The sequence below is a fragment of the Pristis pectinata genome, chromosome 19 (genome assembly GCF_009764475.1).
Source record: "Pristis pectinata isolate sPriPec2 chromosome 19, sPriPec2.1.pri, whole genome shotgun sequence".
NCBI lineage: Eukaryota > Metazoa > Chordata > Chondrichthyes > Rhinopristiformes > Pristidae > Pristis > Pristis pectinata.
Genome location: NC_067423.1, coordinates 28,735,629 through 28,755,772, shown reverse-complemented (window position 1 = coordinate 28,755,772; position 20,144 = coordinate 28,735,629). Strand labels below are relative to the sequence as shown.

General features: G+C 37.2%; 1 protein-coding gene across 5 annotated transcripts in view; it reads right to left on the bottom strand.

Moving 5' to 3' along the window:
- Window positions 1-706: 706 nt before the first annotated feature.
- The window catches only part of c19h12orf4 (chromosome 19 C12orf4 homolog), a 46,075-nt gene continuing 26,637 nt past the window's right edge, over window positions 707-20,144 (bottom strand). Inside the window, exons 12-15 of one of the 5 annotated variants that reach the window (XM_052033661.1) lie at window positions 17,694-17,751; window positions 16,459-16,526; window positions 9,403-9,448; window positions 707-3,070 (exon numbers count right to left, since the gene is read on the bottom strand). In XM_052033661.1, coding sequence (XP_051889621.1) covers window positions 3,015-3,070; window positions 9,403-9,448; window positions 16,459-16,526; window positions 17,694-17,751 — 228 coding nt within the window. In that variant the 3' untranslated portion in view covers window positions 707-3,014. Of the gene's footprint in view, window positions 3,071-7,117; window positions 8,240-9,402; window positions 9,449-16,458; window positions 16,527-17,693; window positions 17,752-20,144 lie in introns of those variants that run through there. The other 4 variants (XM_052033660.1, XM_052033659.1, XM_052033662.1 and 1 more) reach the window with 4 other exon arrangements.

The following is a 20,144-nucleotide window of genomic DNA, read 5'->3' as shown; positions in this document are numbered from 1 at the left end:
ATTTCTCAGCTCTCAGGCTGGGCAGTCTGTCCATTAAACCTACCTTATGCAAGTAGAGCAGACCCATTGAAATTTAAAACAGAAGTCTGCTGGGAGCTCAGCATCTAAACCTTTATATTGAAATTTAAGTCAATTAGTTTGACTTTTGCCAATTGTTTTTATGTATTTTATAGTAATTACATTCTTAAACTTTGTACAAGAAATTTGTTTTTTTCACTTTTTTAAAAAATATTTCAGGTGTTTTGGAATGTCACTCGCACATATTGACCTTGTAACAAAAGAATTAAATGTGCTCGGTTAACTTTGAATAGCGTCAATGACCTTCTTTATGCAATAGAGGAGAACAAACTGGGAAATGTTGCAAGTACTTCCACCTCCAGTTTAGAAGGAGCCCAACAGGTTTATAGTCAAAGCATTTTGACAGCCACTGGCAATTTGCTTCCTTACATGCTCCAAAGTGTAGTCATGGCTGCAGCAGTGGCATATGTTAGTGATTACACCCTGAATAAAGCTCCTATAGTTCATATACTGTTCCTCACCAAGATTCAGATTATAGAATTACACTCTGAACATCCTGGGCATATATGAGAGCCTTTACTTCCACCTCCATCTTCATTACCTGACGTGTTTGCCATCTGCCCATCCTCTCAATCAAGCCATTCATCCCAGAGAATGCCATTAATACACCCATGTGTGGGAGCAAATGTTTTGTGCAGGAGATTTAAAGAGCACAAAATGAGCCATTCTCACCTGGAAGACTTAGATCTCTAATGGTGTTACAACCTTTCAAGATTGCACAGAGTGACTACCTAGAAATTCTTCTTGTTAAAGACTCTAGAGTGGGACTTGAACCCACAGTCTCCTGACTCAGGGCACAAAGTGTTAACAGATAAATTCAAACATAATTTTTAATTTATCCAAAATGTGAGGACATGTAAGACTGTTTAACACTACAGGATTCATGATGCAAGATTCCCGAAAACCTACTTTCAATGCACACTTAATGCTTTCAGGAAGTGCTGTAGAATGCCTGTGGTGAAGTTGAAGCTGCTACAAACATAACACCAGCAAATGATGAGCTTCAGGTGATGCACATCCACAAACAGCCATGCACATTAGCATTACAACATAGAACAATACAACAGGCCCTTTGGCCCACAATGCCTGTGCTGACAATGATGCCATATTAAACTAAACCTATCTGCTTGTACATGATCCACATCCCTCCGTTCTCTGCATCATCATGTGCCAAACTGCCTCTGAAATGCTACTATCATGTCTGCTTCCACCACCATGCCTGGTAGCGCGTTTCACGCACTTACCACCCTGTGTAAAAAAAACTTAACTCGCACACCTCCTTTAAAATTTCCCCCTCTCACCTTAAAGCCATGTCCTCTAGCATTTGACATTTCTACCCTGGGAAAAAGACTACGACTATCTACCCTATCTACACCTCTCAGAATTTTATAAACCTCTATCAGGTCTCCCCTCAGCCTCTGACACTCAAGTTTGTCCAACCTCTCCTGATAGGTAATACTCTCTAATCCAGGCAGCATCCTAATGAACCTCTTCTGCACCCTCTCCAAAGACTCCACACTCTTCCAGGAAAGGAGACACCAGAACAGCACACAACATACATAAATGTTAAATTAGTCAGCATCACGGTTTAATTTTTAAATGCTCTTTACTTCTTCAAATACAAAACTGTATAATCTTGAGACAAATCATTTTATATTCATGAGATTATGAGTAACCATTCCCACAGGATCCTAACATATTTTAAAATGTTTTCATTCATTTTTCTGTACACTAAGTGCAACTGAACTTAATTTCTTTTGGACAAATATGTGAAAAATAATGAATAATGGATTTTATGACCTGTGAATCTGCAGATAAATAATAATAATAATGTCATAAGTTAATTATCAATGGCTCACTGTTACACCAACTTCAAACATAACTTTCCATTTACAGTTTTTGAAGTGATTTGGTCCTTTAATGCCACTTAGTGTCCAAAGTGACTTCATTTTAAATACATGTTCAAAATCCTATAAATTACTTACTAGGACTTAAACTCTCCAAGTCACCATTGGGAATTAATTCATAGCTGAAACTTGTAACTGAATAGAATTAAACCACCTTATGATATCTGCATCACTTTATACATATTACTATTATACTTGTACATTATTGCAATATGCTTGCGGTTCTGATGGCACACTTAATCATCCATGTTTTAAGTCTCAGGACTAAAAAATGTATTAGTTGACTGCCTCATTTATGATCAATTTGTAATGGATTTAGATGGACCAACTAGTTGCATAATGTTAAAAGGCATGGAAAAGTAATTCTAGCTTCATAATTAAATACCTACCTGTACATAAATATGAAACTTTTCAGCAACTAATGTTATCTAAGCAATATATAGACAGTAATCAGTAATCAGTTTCTCAAATCTAATTATTCTTAGGCCGACAACATTACCTCACACATGTACAAATAAGGGAAGTAGAAACTGAATAATTTTTTACATCTTCAGGATTATATGTCCTATAGTCTGGAAATATAGTGAGGATGTGACTGTACAAAGGCTTAATGCATTCATGTCAAATCTTTTTATTTTGGCGGAGGAATTAAACCATAATATTTCCATAATTTTGGTGGCTGAAATTATGGAAAGAGGAATTTAGTACAACTCATTAAATCTGCTTGTAACAACATTACTTGGTAACTTGACAAGTATCGTCTTTAAGACATATCATTTTCATTTTGACAGTACAATAAGTTTTGATGCATATTTTAAATTAAGTGCAACAATTTTAAATGTCTGAGATTCTGCTGAAGTGAGAAAAGTCTTTCCTAACTGCCGTGGGAAACATCATGCAGTGTTGATTATTTTTAATATCTTGTCCGAAGCCCACACAAAAAGTGACCTGTCAGCATAACTCACTTGCTGTTCAGTGGATTGTTTGTTTGTTCATCGCTTGGAGGTCAGGGTCAGGGTGGATGACACTCTAAAAATCTGAGGTAGCATGTTGCTCAACTGGTAGAACATTTCCTCTGAAATACTCTGTTAATATAAAATTGTATCACCATTTACATTCCATGGTACAGAACACACATTAACAGCATTATTCATACCTATGCAATAGTTATACTCCAATATGGGTGTGAAGTTGATTGTTGGCAAGTGTGAAAGGCTGTCAGCAAAAGCTTCACTGGCTGGCTGCAATCCGCACTCTAGTTGCCAAAAATAAGCTTTGGACATAGTTAGATATATGATGACATTGCTTCTAACTGGTAAATGTTATTAACCTGGAGAGGAATGCAAGGTTTCTCAAAGTGTTCATGATGTTCAATGAACCAGAGCAATTTTTAAACCTGGTTTGTCACTACATCATCATTCTATTGCCTGTGGTGAGAGAACAATCTTTTGAAGCCTTGGCATTCTTAATTCTGGGCTTCTAAGCATTCGGATTTCCTTCAATTATTCAGTGTTGGCCATGACTCCAGCCATCTTAGCTCCAAGCCCTGGAACATTGTCCTTCATAACTCCTTGCTAGAGGCATTACTTTTTCCAAATGGTACAGTTGAACACATTTAATTAAAAACATAAGGAACATAGCTACGAATGCTGTGAACACATTGTTTAGCTTTCTTGAGGGTGATGTTTTTACACTTCCTGCACATCTGATGGTTTCATGTTGCAGGAGGCTCTGTTGACACACCAGACTTCAACATGAGATCACAACATAAATTCTAGTTCCAAGTACTGATATATTACATAACAAGAAATAGAAGAACTGGGCCATTCAACCCCTTGTGCTATTCTGCCATTCAATAAGATTATGCATGATCTTTTACCTCAAATCCACTTTCTTACACTGAACCCATATTCCTTGATTCTCTAAATATCTCAAGATCTGTAATGTCTGTTTTGAATACACTCAGTGACTGAGCCTCCATAGTTCTCTTGAGTAGAAAATTCTAAAGATTCACTACTGTCTGCAGAAAACAAAATTCTTCGCATCTTAGTCCTGAAAGGCCCAACCATTATTCAAGACTGTGACACCAGCCAGAGCATCCCTACACCTACTGTATCCTGACAAGCCCTATAAGAAATGTATACGTTTCAATGAGATCACCCCTCATTCTTTTGAACTTGAGTGTACAGACCCAGTCTGCTTAAACTCCACATAGGGACTATTCTTCCCATCCAAAGAATCCATCTGGTGAATCTTTACTGCACACATACCATTGCAATTATATTCCTCCCTAGGAAAGGTGACAAGACTAGTGCACAATATTTTGGTGTGGTCTCACCAGGGCAAAACATAATTGCAGTAAGATGCTTTTACTCTCATACTCAAATCCTCTTGCAATAAAGACCAACATATTGTTTGATTTCCTAATTGTTTGCTGTAGCTGCATATTCATTTTCATAGATTTTCCTACTAGGATATCCAGGGCCCTTTGAACACCAACATCTTGCAATCAACCATGATTTTCTACATTTTTTTTAACCAAAGTATATGGCCTGACATTTTCCACATTGTTTCCCATCTACCTTGTTCTCACACATTTACTTAGCCTATCTATTTTCTCCTGAAGCCTCTGAACATCATCACAACCCACACTGGTATTCAGATGTCATACAAATCATAGATTTTGAACAGCTGGGGCTTGGCACCAATTCCTGTGCACACTAACAGACACAGCATCCCAATCCCAAAATGATCCATTTACTTCTACTCTCTAATTTTTGTCCAGTAACCAGTTCCCAGTACACAACAGTATATTACCCCCAATCCCATGTGCTCTAGTTCTGTTTAATAAACTCTCATGTGCATCTTATCCAAGTTCAATAAATTACTTCCACTGGTTCTCCCTTATCTATTCTGCTAATTACAATCTTAAAAAGCTCTAACAAATTTGTGAAATGTGATTTTCCTTTCAAAAGGCAAAAAAACAAGCTGCTGGAGAAACCCAGTAGACCAGGCAGCATCCATGGAGGAAAATGGACAGCTAACATTTCAGGTTGGGATCTTCATTGGCTGATTCTGCCCAATCCAATATTATTTGCGAACTGCTCACTACCACTACTTTAATAATAGATTCTTGAATTTTCCCTACGACCGATGTCATGTTAACAGGTCTGTATTCCTGGCTTTCCCTCTCCCTCCTTTTTTAACTAGTAGGGTTATATTTGCTACCTTCTAATCTTGTATCTTCAGGCATTCACTGCATTGTTAAATTCTTTTGCAAAGGAAGATAAATAAATCAATACATATGGGAACCGTTCTAGAATCTACACTATTTCCAGATTTTCTGTGCCTTCTTTTGAGAAGACAAACACAAAATAGTTGTTTAATTTCTCTGTTATTTCCTAATTCCAAAATATATTTTATTTTGTCTTGGTCTGACAGGCACCCACATCAACTTTGGCTAATGGGTTTTTTTTACATACGTAGCTATTGAAACGTTTACAGTCATTTTTCATGTTTCTCACCAGATTACTATTGCATTCTACTTTCCCTCTCCTTACAATGTCTTGGTCCTCCTTTGCCTGATTCTGAAATCCTCTCAATCCTCAGGCTTGCTGCTCTTTTTGGCAACATTTTAGGTCTCTTCCTTTGATCTAATTTTACTGCTCGTTGAACCATTGTGTTCTGCAGCTCCACTCTTTTCCTGTTTTTTTTTGCCTTAAACATATATTTTTAATATCAACTATGTATTAATTCTTTAAATGTCAGCCATTGCTAGTTGACTATAATACCTTCTAAAGCTGTTTCCCAATCTACCATATAACTTGCCATTCCTTTGTAGCTTGCTTTGTTTAGATTTAAACTCTAGTTTCAGATTGAACTAAATCACTTTCGATCTTTGCATAAATTCACAAACAAAAGTATTTCCCTCAAATTTTACTCAGGTAGGAGCCAGTTCTCACGCTGCAACTGGCACTACATTAGTTACATTAACTGAAGAAAACATTAGTGCTTGTAATTAAAATCAAATACATAAATTTAGTTGGCTACCTGCCAGGCCAATTTGGCATACATTATAAAGTGCAATTTTCCTCAAAGTCCAGTTATTTAAAATCCAATGGGCATCAGGGTGAAGCACACAAGTAACTGGACTGTCAACAGGTCAATATTTTGCCTTGTTTTACAGAATCCACTACTTGATAATAGGAATGTTTTAAACCATGGAATCTCATAAGCTATGGAAAATTTACCTGCATATTGAACATACACAAAAATGATCCTCCTCCCCAGTAATAGTGGCAGGATGAGGAATTTACACTGTTATTTGACATATCAGTGTAAAAACAGTCCAAAACCAAGTCATTAATTCTCATCTTGTGTACTAATGACACAGGAGGCCAATTGGACTATTGGATCCACACCCCTCCCATGAAAAACAATCCCATCAGTCCCATTTCTCCTCTCGTTATTGCCCTGTTTTCTTGCAACTTATTCATTCTCATACATGTCCAACAAGTCCCCTTGGATTCTTTTGGCCATTAACCAATGCCAAGTGGTAATCTACAGTAGCCAATGAAACTACCAGCATGACATTGGGATGTGGGAGGAAACCAGAGTACCCAGAGCAAACCCACACAGTTGCAGGGGGAATGTGCAAACTCTGCATAGACAACATCCGAGGTCAGGATTGAACCTGGGTCCCTGAACTATGAGGCAGCAACATTTACTGTCATGCTACAACTTATAGGTACTGATGCAGGAACTGATGTTGAGGGCAAGTTTGAATTGTAAGTTCAAACTTTTTCTACAGTGGGTCATGAACTTGGGATAATAAATCCTAAAATGTCCTGTTTGCAGAATCTAGCTCCAAAAGTTATTAATTAATTTACCTTACATATTTCTTGGCAAAGATATATAAAACATGTCTTACAAAATCAATTAACAACAGTAAAACATGGAATTTTTTTACATGGAAGATATAACATGTGAACAGATAGACCATTACAAAATGTATTCCAATATAACATATCAAAGGTGAAGGCAGGAATTCAAAAGAGAGGAGAAGGGCAGTCCACATGCCCTATTAAAAAAGAGTGGAGCTGTCGACCACAATGGTTCTAAAGCAAGCATCCAGGTTAGGTATTTAGAGATCTAAAATTAAGACTGTGTCGTTAGCACTTCAGTGTTTTTTTGTAAACTTAAGTAAATAATTTAGTCTTTGATTAGTTCACTTTGAGGGATGAAAAAACCAGGTGAGTAGATTAAACAATACAAATAATAAACTTGCATCTAAGGAGTTTATTTTATCTTTTTGATTTTTTTAAAAACACACTCATGAGAAAAGGGTGTTGCTGCTAGGCCAGCATTAATGTCCATTGTCCCTTGAATGGCTATTTAGGCTATTTGAGAGGGCAGTTACAGGTTGCAATGAGTCTCACATCATACAGAGGCCACATTGGATAAGAATGGCGGATTTCCTTCCATAAAGGATATTAGTGAGACAGATGAGTTTTTCATTTATTTTCTTTCCACAGAAGGTATAACATGTAAACAGATAGACCATTACAAAATGTATTCCAAGATAACATTTCAAAGGTGAAGGCAGGAATTCAAAGGAGAGGAGAAAGGCAGTCCTCATGCCCTATTAAAAAAGAGTGGAGCTGCAGACCACAATGGTTCTAAAGCAAGCATCCAAGTTAGGTATTTAGAGATCTTTATTTGATACTAGCATTTATTCCAAGTTTTTCTTTCATTAATTAAAGTAAAACTTCTTGGCTCCAATGTCAAACAAACTAGCAGCAAAACTTAGGGACGTGGGTGGAAACTGGAACACCCAGAACAATACAGTCAGATGGAAAATGTGTAACGTCTACATAGACAGTGCAAGGTCAGGATCGAACTTGGATCCTTGGAGCAGCGAGGCAGAGGAACTTACACCACTCCATCATTGTTTAATTTGGATTATGTCGAGATCATTGTCTGGGTTTCTGGATTACTGGTTCAGTAATATAACCATTACCGCCCCATTAAAGTACAGCTATAACCTGTAATCTGTAATTACTGCGGCATGTGGGAATTCCATAGTGCTCCAAGTATCCATGTTTGCAGGAAATGCCTCTGTTTTGTTGAACCTTCAGGGTTTCTGAGCAACTGGAGACACTACAGGGCAGAAGCATTGGTGAATGTTTTCTGGATCACAGGATTCAGGAGACGGTCACACGTAAACTGAGTTCCATAGACCAAAGGGTAACCACCTGCAAGGTTAGGAAAATGCAAGCAGTTAAGGAATCCCCTGTGAGTTTGGGTCCCTCAAGGTGTCCTGAATATTGGCAAGGCAGTACAATTCTGAACTTGGCAGTGAGACAAAGGATTGCACATACAACATAGCAAAGGATACAAATGTAGTAACAACTGTGGATTTGATAATCATGAGGGCAGATGGGCAGTTTTTGTGACCATCATCATGAGAACTGTAGGGTAGGTTGCCTCCTGGGTGCTAGGAAAAGAGAGGGTGGAGAACATCATATGTTCTCCATGATGACAGGTGACAGGGTGGGGTGTGGGGGAGAGAGAACAGCCAGAAATCGTTATCCAGTGCTTAAGGATCTAGTGAGGAAATTAAAAAGCTAAGATTTCAAAAGGTAATCATCATCTCTGGATTACTTCTGCGATTGGGGACAATCTATGTGAGGCAGTGTTCCTCTTAATTTATAACACTGCCTCACCTGGAAAGACTGTTTGGAGCCTGAATTGTAGAGAGGGAAGAGGTAAAAGGCCAAGAGTGTTGCATGTCCTGTATTTGCATGAAAAGGTGCCACAAGAAAGGGAGTGAATGTTGGTGGAGATCGAAGAGTGAACCAGGGAGTCATTGAGGGAATGGTCCCTTCAGAATGCTGAAAGGGGAGATGAGATGGTGTGTCTGGTTGTGACATCTTGTTGTAGGTGGCAGAAGGTACAGAGAATGATCCATTGAATGTGGAGTAGCAATTCAGTTGCATTTCTTCAACTGAGTGTATGGAATTCAGTGCTGCTGATGTGTTCTCTGTCGTATTAGGGAGATCAAACACTGAGTGGGTGATCACTTTGCAGAACACCTCCACTCAGTTTTCAAGGGTGACCATAAGCTTCCAGTCACCTATCACTTTAATTCACTATCTCATTCCCACTCTGACCTCTACATTATTCCAATGAAACCAAATGTAAGCTTGAGGATTAGTGCCTTACCTTCCACCCAGGCAACAATTTCAGATACTTAGCTTTTCCCATTTGAAGCAAATTAGCCAGTTTGGATGAAAGGTAATGCTTCTGTAACATTAACTCATTTTGTTTCTCCACAGATGCCACCCCTGATCTGCTGAGTGTTTCCAGTGTTCTCTTGTATTTCAGATTTTGAGAACTGCAGTGCTCTGAATCTCACCGTTCCAGTGTTGTTTCCTCTGTTCCTCTCCTCTGTCCTCATTCACCTTTCACAAAAAAATGGAGCTGAGGACTCTATAACTGATGTTAAACTGTATACAGCATTCATTCAGCTCTGTTATAGTATTGTCCAATTCTGGCACCACAATTTAGGAGATTGTACAAAAGAGATATACTAGAATGATTCCCAGAGGAAGGATTAGTTATATGGATAGACAAGAAAATCTACGGTTGCTTTCCTCATAACAGAAAAGACTGATAGGAGATTTGATAGAAGTGTTTAAAATCATGAACATGAAAATTTTAGATAGATTAAATAAAGAGAAATAGAGAAACATGGACTTCGTGATTAACAGAAGAACCAGAGACAATTATGAGCAAAACTTTTCTGCACAAGTGTTTTGGATTTACTTGATGGGATAGATATAGATTCAATAGTAACTTTCAAAAGGGAATTGCATTGATAATTGGAGAAAGTATTTCCTAGATACGAGCAGTGGGATGAGACTAGCTGGATTGCTCTATAAAAGAGCGACTTGTCCCACAATTGGTCGAATGATTTTCTTTTGTACTACTTCAAAATGTGAACATGGCTAATGATGACCATCAGCTACCTTGCTTGATACGCACAAAAAGCTTTGGGTGTCAGTGTAGCCGATAATAGTTCTACCCTGAACTCCTCCACAGTTCCAAGTATTGATTATTTGATTATATTTTCCCAGTGATGTTAGCAATTGTGCTGATATAAACAGCACTAAAACATAGATTGTGAAATTATTCTGTGCAAATATTAACTGGTAATGACATTCATTTGTCTGCTATTTAAACAAGTTAATATATTTAAACAAATTAACAAAAAGTATCATACAAGTAAGTGTCTATAAATTACACTCAGTCAATTTCCCACGATAATGAATTTTTCCACTAATTATAATGAACATTAGTTGTTTGAAATCATTGTGATGAGACAAATGGAAATTATAAGTGAAGTGGAGAGGATGACGTAACAGTGCACACAGATAATGTTGGATTCTATTACTGCAACCCAAGTGCATTAACTTACAGCATATTTTATTTTTCTAGGTCTTTATAACCATGCATACTGGAGGGTGGGGGGGGGGGGTGCGGGCGAGAGAGCCTCCGTTGTTGAAAACTGGCTGCAGCAACCATATCCAGCTCCAGTTGCTCTGTTTTGTGCTCTTTAGCAGATGTAGAGTGCATGGTTGAGATCAGGGACTCAAAAGAGCCAGGGACCTCAGCTGACTAAATGACTGTCTCAGACATCCAGCCTTGATTTATCACGACGAAGCTCCTCAAGTCTGGCTCTCCTAATTCCAGGGTGTTCGAATATTCATCTCAGCATCAGATTCATGCTTAGGAAGTGTGGTGCACATTGATAGCAACCACTTTATTCAATTTCTCACCAGCTAAGTTTGGCAACAGAGCGTTTGACAGCTTACGTTGTTACAAATCACTCCATCTGCTAATACACTTACAAACTGAAGGAACATTGTAGACCAATACAATTTTGTGTTTATTATGAAACAATATCAATGACATAGTGTCAGGATCAGGGACCAAGCAGATCTTACACCAGGATTTTTTAAAAACTTGGAAATATTATTTATTCAGTGTTTGAAGTGTGGGTAATTTAGAGGCAATTTCCAAATAAGTCCATCTCACTTTGAATGTAAATACATACCACTTTGTCTGGAGAATCAAAAACACTTTAACTGAGAACTGTTGGTGTTATCTTCTCTAGCAGAGTCAATGGCCTAAGGGATTGTGATCCTCTCCGAGTATTTATTCCATTTTTTGTCTTAACTAGGTATTTTCATGGTGTTCAGAGAATCACATCATTCTTAGAGATGGACCTTGCTCCCAATTATGTGGCATGAACCTTTACCTTCCCAGGAATTTGTAACAAGTCAGAAGTCAAATAAAGAGTCTCTTCACTACATTTAAACTTACTGATTCTATTAAATCTTAACTTTTCTTGACATAATCTTTCTTCACAGTACAATAAAAAAAAGACAGTGGCAATGGCTATGAACTGATAACATTATTAAACAGCAAATTGAAAGGTAGCTCTAAAGTAGCTACAAGTTTATCTTCTTTGAAAAGGGACAATTACATTGGTTATGCTAAACCACAAAAGCAAAATGAACCAAGAATTAACCTTTAATTAGGGATCAATCATCCAAAGTTTTAACAAGCCAAATTAAGAAATTTAAAATGTGTCTCCAACTTTTAGAAACCAATCAAACATATAGAAATAAAACCCTCAAGATGCTTACATTTCAGTTGAATGCTTGTCTATTTTTTTGGGACATTTGGCCAGGCACTTGCCTAGAAACTGGATTGCACAATATCAGTGCTTTTGTGTATCGTATGATCCAACGTCACTTAAAAGTGAAACCTAATTGAAAAATCATGCCGACACCATTTCTGTATTTGGTGGTCCACACCACCCAGTGAGAACCAATCTAGAATCAGGTTTCCATAGCACCAGTGAGCCTGCTTTTGTGTGACTTAAGGAGGACTTACTTGATCAGGCCATGCCAGTGCTGGGTTCACATCTCAGGTCGAACGCCTTCAAGGTAGGTATTTACTTGGTCTTGTAAGGTCCCACCTCTCATTACCCCCACCTTCCATGGAGCAACCTACAGTCCTGCCTCATGCTCCTGGATCCTTGCAAATCTACTACAGACTGATCTGCTGATTGACAACAATGCACCCCATCCAATCACCAGTGCACTCCTCCTTCCACCCTACCACTGATTACAGTTCTGATCACTACCAAGCATATTTTTGACAACTGACCTTCAGCTCAATCACTCCACACTTCCATTGATCCTGATATCATTCCAATAACTAACATTCCTCCCCACTCCTGGGCTTCTCTCCTACCAAACGACCCAGAACCAGTTTGAGATTGTCCCTAGCCTTAGTCAATTTCCTGCACAAGAGTCTTGAGTGTGCAAGGGACAGCTGTTCAACAGTGCCAACTAATTCTGATCCTGAAAAAGGATCATCAACCTGAAATGTTAACTCTTTTTTTCTTCACAGACGTTGCCTGACTTGCTGAATATTTTCAGCATTTTCTCTTTTTAAAAGAAAGTTATGAACAAGTTAAACTTGAACGTACCTGACACTTATACACTGTGACAGAAGTAATTTAAACATCACAGTCAATACTTACGCTTTAATCTTCCAGATTGAAAACTGTTTCCATAAGCAGAATTTTGTGTTTTCTGCAGATCACCCAATCTCTTATTTTAGAACCTCTTTTTATTATCTTATTCTGTCTCTGTGCATTTAACAATTAGGACCTTAAGCACCTTTTCTTAAACCCTTACATTGTGCTATGAATGAAATAAATTAGGACAGGGCACTCAACAAGATTACATGAGAGTGTACCTCAGATATGTCTACAGCAAGACCACCATAATAATCTTTAGTCTTAGCTTTTAGCCAAGACCCAGTTTGAAGAATGCAGATCACAGCATTGTGTGATCCAGAAGCAATGAATAAATCATATTCATCAAAGAAAAAGTGTTAAAGTAAAAATGGAATAGATTAAGTTAGAGAAAGCTGTTTAAAGAACTCAAAATATTAAAAGGTGAATGGTAGAAATGGGAAAGAAGAAATGACAAAAAAATTATAATATTCCAATACCTACTCACTTCAGAAAATATCTCAGAAGGACTTCATTTACAATTAATTATTTTGAAGGGCAATGCAGTGAATATTTTGAAGGCAAAAGCAGTGTTAATTTGTACAGAGTAAACAGAAATAAGACAAATAATCATTCTTTTATCTTTGATGACCAAAACACTAGAACACCCTGTCTTTCAAATACTGTCATGGGACCTCTACGACCACTTGAATCACCATTCATGTTGTTTCTTAGCCAACTGATTTCATCTCTGATAGGGGGGGAATCCCTCAGTGCTGTATCTTAGAATCTATTTATTTATTTCATTTATTCACAGTCCTAATTGCCATAAGGTGCTGGCACACTGTTCTCATGAACCAGTTTTGGTGAAGATATTCCCACAGTTCTGTTGGATAGAGAGTTCCAGAATTTAGATCCAGCAGCAGAGAAGGAATGATAAATTTACACGTCAGGAAAGTGTGGGTGGGTCTTGGGGGGAGCCTGCAAGTGTTATAGTGCACCTGGTGCCCTTGTCCTTCCTGATGGTAGAGGTTTGCAAAGTGCTATCAGAGTGGCCTGGCAAGTAACTGCAGTGAATTTTGTTAATGGTACACAACGCAGCCTAACATTGTTCATAAATGAAGTTCTTGAATTATCTTTACACTTTCCTCTTCAACACAGCTTCCAAACTTATTTCTTACTGTACTTACTTACTTACAGTAAGAAGCAATTCTAGACTAGTTTAGAAGATCATAGGATGTATTTTTGGGTCATTAATTGTTCAAAAATGCTACGTGGACATGACTGAATGGGTAATCTCTGCGGATTCTTCATTATTCAAAACTTGTCCAAAATTACTTTGGCAATTGTATTAATTTTCAGCCATGCACGCTTATGAGTGGCCAAGAGGGGATGACTAAGTGCTTAAATGTTTTACAATATTTAATTTTCCAGGCTATCCATTCAATCAGGTAGGAGCCTCATTAATGTATGTAAATTAGAGACCTGTAGGACACATAGAGCTGCTGTGCAGCTTTAAAAGCTGACTAGACAGAGCTTCCACCATGAATGTTTTGTTCAACAGACCAGGTCTGAAAAGGCAAGATTCCAAATTATTTTTATGGTGTCAGAAGTTGCAGAGGTGATAAAGAAATTTTGGGGGAGTTGCAGGGGGAGCCACTGCCAAGTTTGATCCCTCCTCCACAATGATAATGTCAGCCATCTTAATTCCTAATCATGTTTTTTTTCCCCTGCCTTGGTTGACCTCTAGGCTCTTAATGTTGTTTTGGTCTGGACTCCCCAAATGACATCAGGTTCCCTCCGATTTGCTGCTTATGACATACATCTTTGTGGGGCCCTGCCCCACAAAATAGACTGAGGGTCTTGCTACACTATTATGTACCCTCACTGGCACAGTCTCCTTGATGACTGCTCAGTAATTATATCCATTCTTTACAAGTAGTTAATGCACTTCACTTGCCAAACTGAAACAGCTGACCTTTCTAGCCCGCTGAGTTCCTCTAGCAGCTTGCTTTTAGCTCCAGGTTCCAGTATCTACAGTCTTTTGTGTGTCCTCTTTATTAGAAACCATATTTTTTATACTTTAACGATAATTAAAAACTAAAGGATTAAGTTTTATATGACTGCCAAATAGATGATTTAATAGACATGACACTGTTAGCAAGGTCCATAGACCAGAATAGAGAAGCCCACGCATTTTGCTACTTTTAAACCCAACCTTTGATGACAGCACACGTATGTCATATAATTCAAAATATTTGACAATGGAGCCAGACTGCCAGTGCACAGTTTATGGTGGAGTGGCACATCTCAGTAAGAATATTTGATTTTCATATTGGTAAAAGCTGTCATTCAATTTGCAGATAATTAACAGAAAAGTCCATCAACGTCACCAACATTTTCACATCAAATCCCGAGTCAATGACTCAGACGATTGTTTAGGTATAGAAAATGCACAGGAGCATTGTGGACCTATTGGATTCGAGTATCAGAACACCAAACCATCATTGAGGAGTGATTTGGTTCTGAGCTTCCGTTGCCAGAGAAATCATGCTGAAAGAATTGAAGTGGATGGTTCCTGCATGATCATCAGAAAACTGAGAAGAGCAAGTCATCTCCAAGTGGGATGATATGTGGTATACCTCACAATAACTTGAATAATATAGAGTGTATATGGATTGCTATCGATAAACCATGTTGCTCCTCTTCTAGCTGCAAACCCATCATGTACGACAATGAGATTGAAATAAGTCAGCTTCTACGCTCATATCCAGCCATTAGCCAACATTCCCATACCACTGCTACCCCATATGTTGCTTTGTTCATCAGTCAATTGCTGGTCATCTGTTCTTAGCAGTGTGTAAGAAACATAATGCAGTTTGTGTCCCATCTTCTATGTTTGCTCTTCTTGATATTAAAATCCAATACTCCACTTATTATGAAGTTTACAAATCACCAGATATTTTATCTTATTCTTGTGAGGGAAATCTTTGGCAAAGAAGCTTACTTGGTAAGATCATATCTCATCCAGGTTAATAAAGAACTAAGCAGGAAAGAACCTACTCTCTGGAGTCACTTGTTTTGCCAGAGAACCATCTGAATTTGGTACTATATTTAATATGATAGTAACTTTGTCATGAGCATGCAGTACTGTCAAAAGAGCTACAGTGCAAATAAACTGAAGAAATTAACCCCATTATTTTAAGAACATAGCTCTCAAATTAAAATCTGAAATTCTTATATATTATTGACAGGAGAGTGTGAATGCTAGGTATTTACATTAAGTCCTCATTATTCTTAAGGAATAATTGTTTGGACTTCCTACGGATAACAAAAAACACAGATACCACCAAGGCTCCAATGAAGCTTCCTATGGAAGGATTGACTGCTGTATGGCAACTTCAATGTGGGTTTTGGCTTGTCAAAACAAACCAAAACACACAAGTATTCTGGACTCTGGCTGTAAACCTGCCCATGTTTCTGACTCCTCCCGTGTTCCCAACCACGGCTCTAGTCATAAAAACCAGCCCACACTTCCATGGCCAACCTCACAAGTATGCGGATCTGCAGGCGGTAAGTCAGCAGATAAGGAGGACTTTATGTGCCATATACGGCTATCCGTCCCATTGCCAAAACACCTGAGAGAGATGTAAAGCTGCATAATGCTTCTCAAATCAAACTCTCTCGATAGATGTTAACTTAAATAAGTTATGGTATTTTCCATATTTCCAGCAGTGCTGTTGCAGTATGTTAATTTTGGTACTTAAGTTTTATTCTTTTCAAAGATACAATTCTAAATGAAGGAATGAATGGAGGTGATTCAGTGCAGGTTTTAAAAAGAATGGAAATGCTCAAACAGAAACAAAATTGGTACTCTACCTGTGGTACAAGGAACTGGACAGTGCGAGAAGTTCCTCCATCCCAGGATGCCATTTCCATCATAAAGCCTGAAAGAAAGATAATATACATGGATTTAAATAGAAGATCAAAGTTTCACTAAGTTTGCACATTTTTAACACATACTGTATATATATTGTAAGAATATGCAAACAAAGTAGAATCATGTGGCCATAAATGGGTACTGTAACTGAAATATATGATGAGAAAAGAAGCTAAAACCAAGGATAAGAGTAAAAATGCCAAGGCACTTAAATTGAAGGCTGTGAAAATATAATTGTTCCAAGGAACAGATGAATTGAATAGTAAATGTTTATGTGGACACTAAAGACCAGTTGAAAAAAGGAAAAGAAATTTTTATAAAAAGAGTGAAGATGTGATTATCTGTAGAGGTTTATCTGATCAATCTGAGGAAAGTAAAACATAACTTCAAAAAATATCTTGCTAAAAATTAGAAGTGGGAAAGCAGCTTCTTGTGGAAGTAACAAAAGAAACTCAAGATTTTCCAAAGGGATCCATGCTGGCTAGAGCATAGATTCTCAGTGTCTGATTGCACAAGGATCCAACTTCTCATACTTCAATCTCCTGAGAAAGGAGTCAGTATTGTCCAAAATTGGCTGGAATGCATTCATAAACACTGCCGACTTGTACGCCCTCTATCTAATACCAAGCATGTAATATTACATCTGTTAAGAGTAACAAACTACAGTTTTATATTATTGCACATTAATTTTACATAAACAAAAAAAAACCTGCTCTTGCCAACACTGTCAGGTCAGCCCCACTCTTCCCAAATAGTTAATTAGCTGTAAAGGATATTGAAATGTGCAGAGATCTAGAATCACAAGTCTTCCATTGAAGTTCTACAAAAAGTATTTGTTCTAGTTTAGCTTTAACATTTTGCAACAAAAAATTCAAATGAGCATTCCCCTTAGATGGTCTTTGCTCATTACAACCAAATATAGTTTAGTTGGCTTGATAAAGCAGAGAACAAAGCACATGAGCATTCGACAGCACAACCAGTAGAAAAGGAACAAACACTTCAGTAAGTCCAATCTGTTAGCTGCTAACAGACAATAAGTTTTATTATTGCAGATGCACTGTGTGACCTCCATGACTGACCCTCGCTTAAAACATTCATTTCTCCCCAACCACAAAATTATCTTGTTAATCAGAAGGTATCTAAAATTAATTGGCAAATCTAATCATTTACTAACCTTTTACACACTTAAACACAAGTTCTGCCCTTTTCAGACACCAAGGTATTGTCATCTCCTGTAAATATATGAAACATTATGGACAAACTACCATATAATCTGAAATATTCAACATAGGTTTCATAAATAAATGGCCATAACATACCAGTGAATTAACTTCCAGTTGAGTCTCAATAACGTTTACTAACGAAAATAAATGTAATAGTAGTGCAGCACTGGTTACTTCTTGGTTTTATCATCTACAAAATTTTATTTCTGGAATTTTGAAAAGGATTACCTTTCTTTTTGCATTTTAGTTCTTTTCTAGTAGGTCTGTATAGTATCTGTGATTGTTTGACATTTGGCTCTGTGCATGGTCCTTGTAAAAGTCAATATATTTCAAGACTGATAGCATCTGGTCATTTATCCTCCCTGGTTCAAACTACCAGAATAATATTGTGTTTTTTCATTTTCCCAGGGATACATCAAATTGTCATACTTTCATTTTGCTCTATACTGTTCTTGGCCTAATAGTTGTGGAAATGATCCACAATCAGACAAAGACTCGTAATTGAATTAGCATTAAGAGCCAGGTGCTTGAAAATATTTGTCTGTCACTTTGGGTATCTTTGCCTCTGAAGGATGTTGTCTTTAATTTTGATTCTGTGCATTAGCTACAGCAATCTATCTTTTATCATTTTAAGTTAGATTTGTTGCAATCAAGTTTCATTTTTTTCAAAGAAGTTTGAGCTGCACATTAATTTAATTCAAAATTATATAAAATTATATAAATACAAACATAATCTTCCACTGAACTACTTAATAATGTACAGAATATAAAGAGTGAGTTGACAATAATTTGCAATTTAACAGAGCTTATAGAGTGCAAAATGTGAGTAAAGCTTGACTAATTTGTGAAATGCATCAGAGCACAGAATAAACCATCTACAGCAGCAGGTACTTACAATTCTACAAAATTAAATCGGTGCTTCCACCTCCCCCCATCTTCCCATCCAAAATAGGGAAATTTCTTTCATAGTAATCTCAACCCCTGCAATCATTTATTTGAACTACTTCTAGGAGTGTTTGTGCCTTTGAAACATGTGTGTCAATGGCTCAGAGAAAATATTTTCACTGATTTTATCTCATTTTGTCCTCAGCTTAGTGCTTGGCCTCATCATCAGTACAGAGCAAGGAAATTTCATGGGGTATGGAGTAAGCACACCCTAGTATGTGTACCATCTTTTAACTTATGCATGAGTGGAGGTATGAAGCTAGACTTGGTGACATTTAGGTGAGAGAATATGGATAATAAAACGGTATTATGTTAAGGCAGGGTTACCATAACTGCTTTTCTTGTAGTGGACAAATAAATATATCCAATAAATAGTAACTTCCATGATGCTAAGATATTGGGTTACTTTTTCCTATTTGTACCCAGAAAGTTATACTGAACTATTTAATGATGAAGTAATTCAGCTCAACATTAGTCATTCAGCATACCAATCTACTGTAATTTAGGACTTTCACAGATGATCACAGAAATATGCTTGGGAAGTGAGGCAATGCAAAAGCAGGAAATTGTGTGCAGTTTTTTGTAAATAGTAAAAGGATTAAAGAACATTTTTGGTATTGTGCAATATTGTTGTTGAACTTCCTCGCATCTGTTGACATTTAGCTTTTCATCCAATCTATTTTAACATGGTTTAGAAACTACAGCATTTACGAAAAAGATGCAATTAGTTGCTAATAATTTCCATAGTTTATTCTATGTTTCAATTAAAGCAAACAAAAACACAGACAAATATTTACAAATTTGTATTTGTGTAATTGTAAATTAATGTAAATGTAAAAAAAATGTAAATTATGCTATTCACAATAGTGCTAGCATGCTTAAGTTGGGTTGGTGAATTTAATCTCAAATTCTCCAAACTTTGCTTCAAAATGCCCCATGCTTTTAACCAGTTTTAGGTCAATTTGTAGCAATAGAACATGTAATCTCAAGTTGTGTTAACATTAGCTGAAAGACTTCTACTTTATTAAGTATGTCTCCTTGAAACAAAATGAGCAGCACTGACTGGTTATGAACAGTGTAGTCTGTACCAACCTGATGAAACAACAATTGTACAGCACCAGTAATGGAATAAACATCCCAAAGCACTGCATAGGAATATTATGAAACCAAATATGACACTAAAGCACACTAGAATATAGTAATGAAACAATCAGAAGCTGGATCAAAGATGTTTTAAGAAGAGTCTTGAAAAAAGAAAAAGGTGGAAAGGCAGTAAAGTTTAGGAATTTCAGTTCAGGGAGCCTTGGTAGATGAATGCCCTGCCAACAATGATGGAGCAATTAAAATTGGAAGGAGACCGGAATAGAAGAATTGCAGTAAGTTGGGAGAGGGTATAACCATGGAGGGACTTGAAAACAAAGATGAGGATTTTAAAATCATGACATTGTGATTTTGAT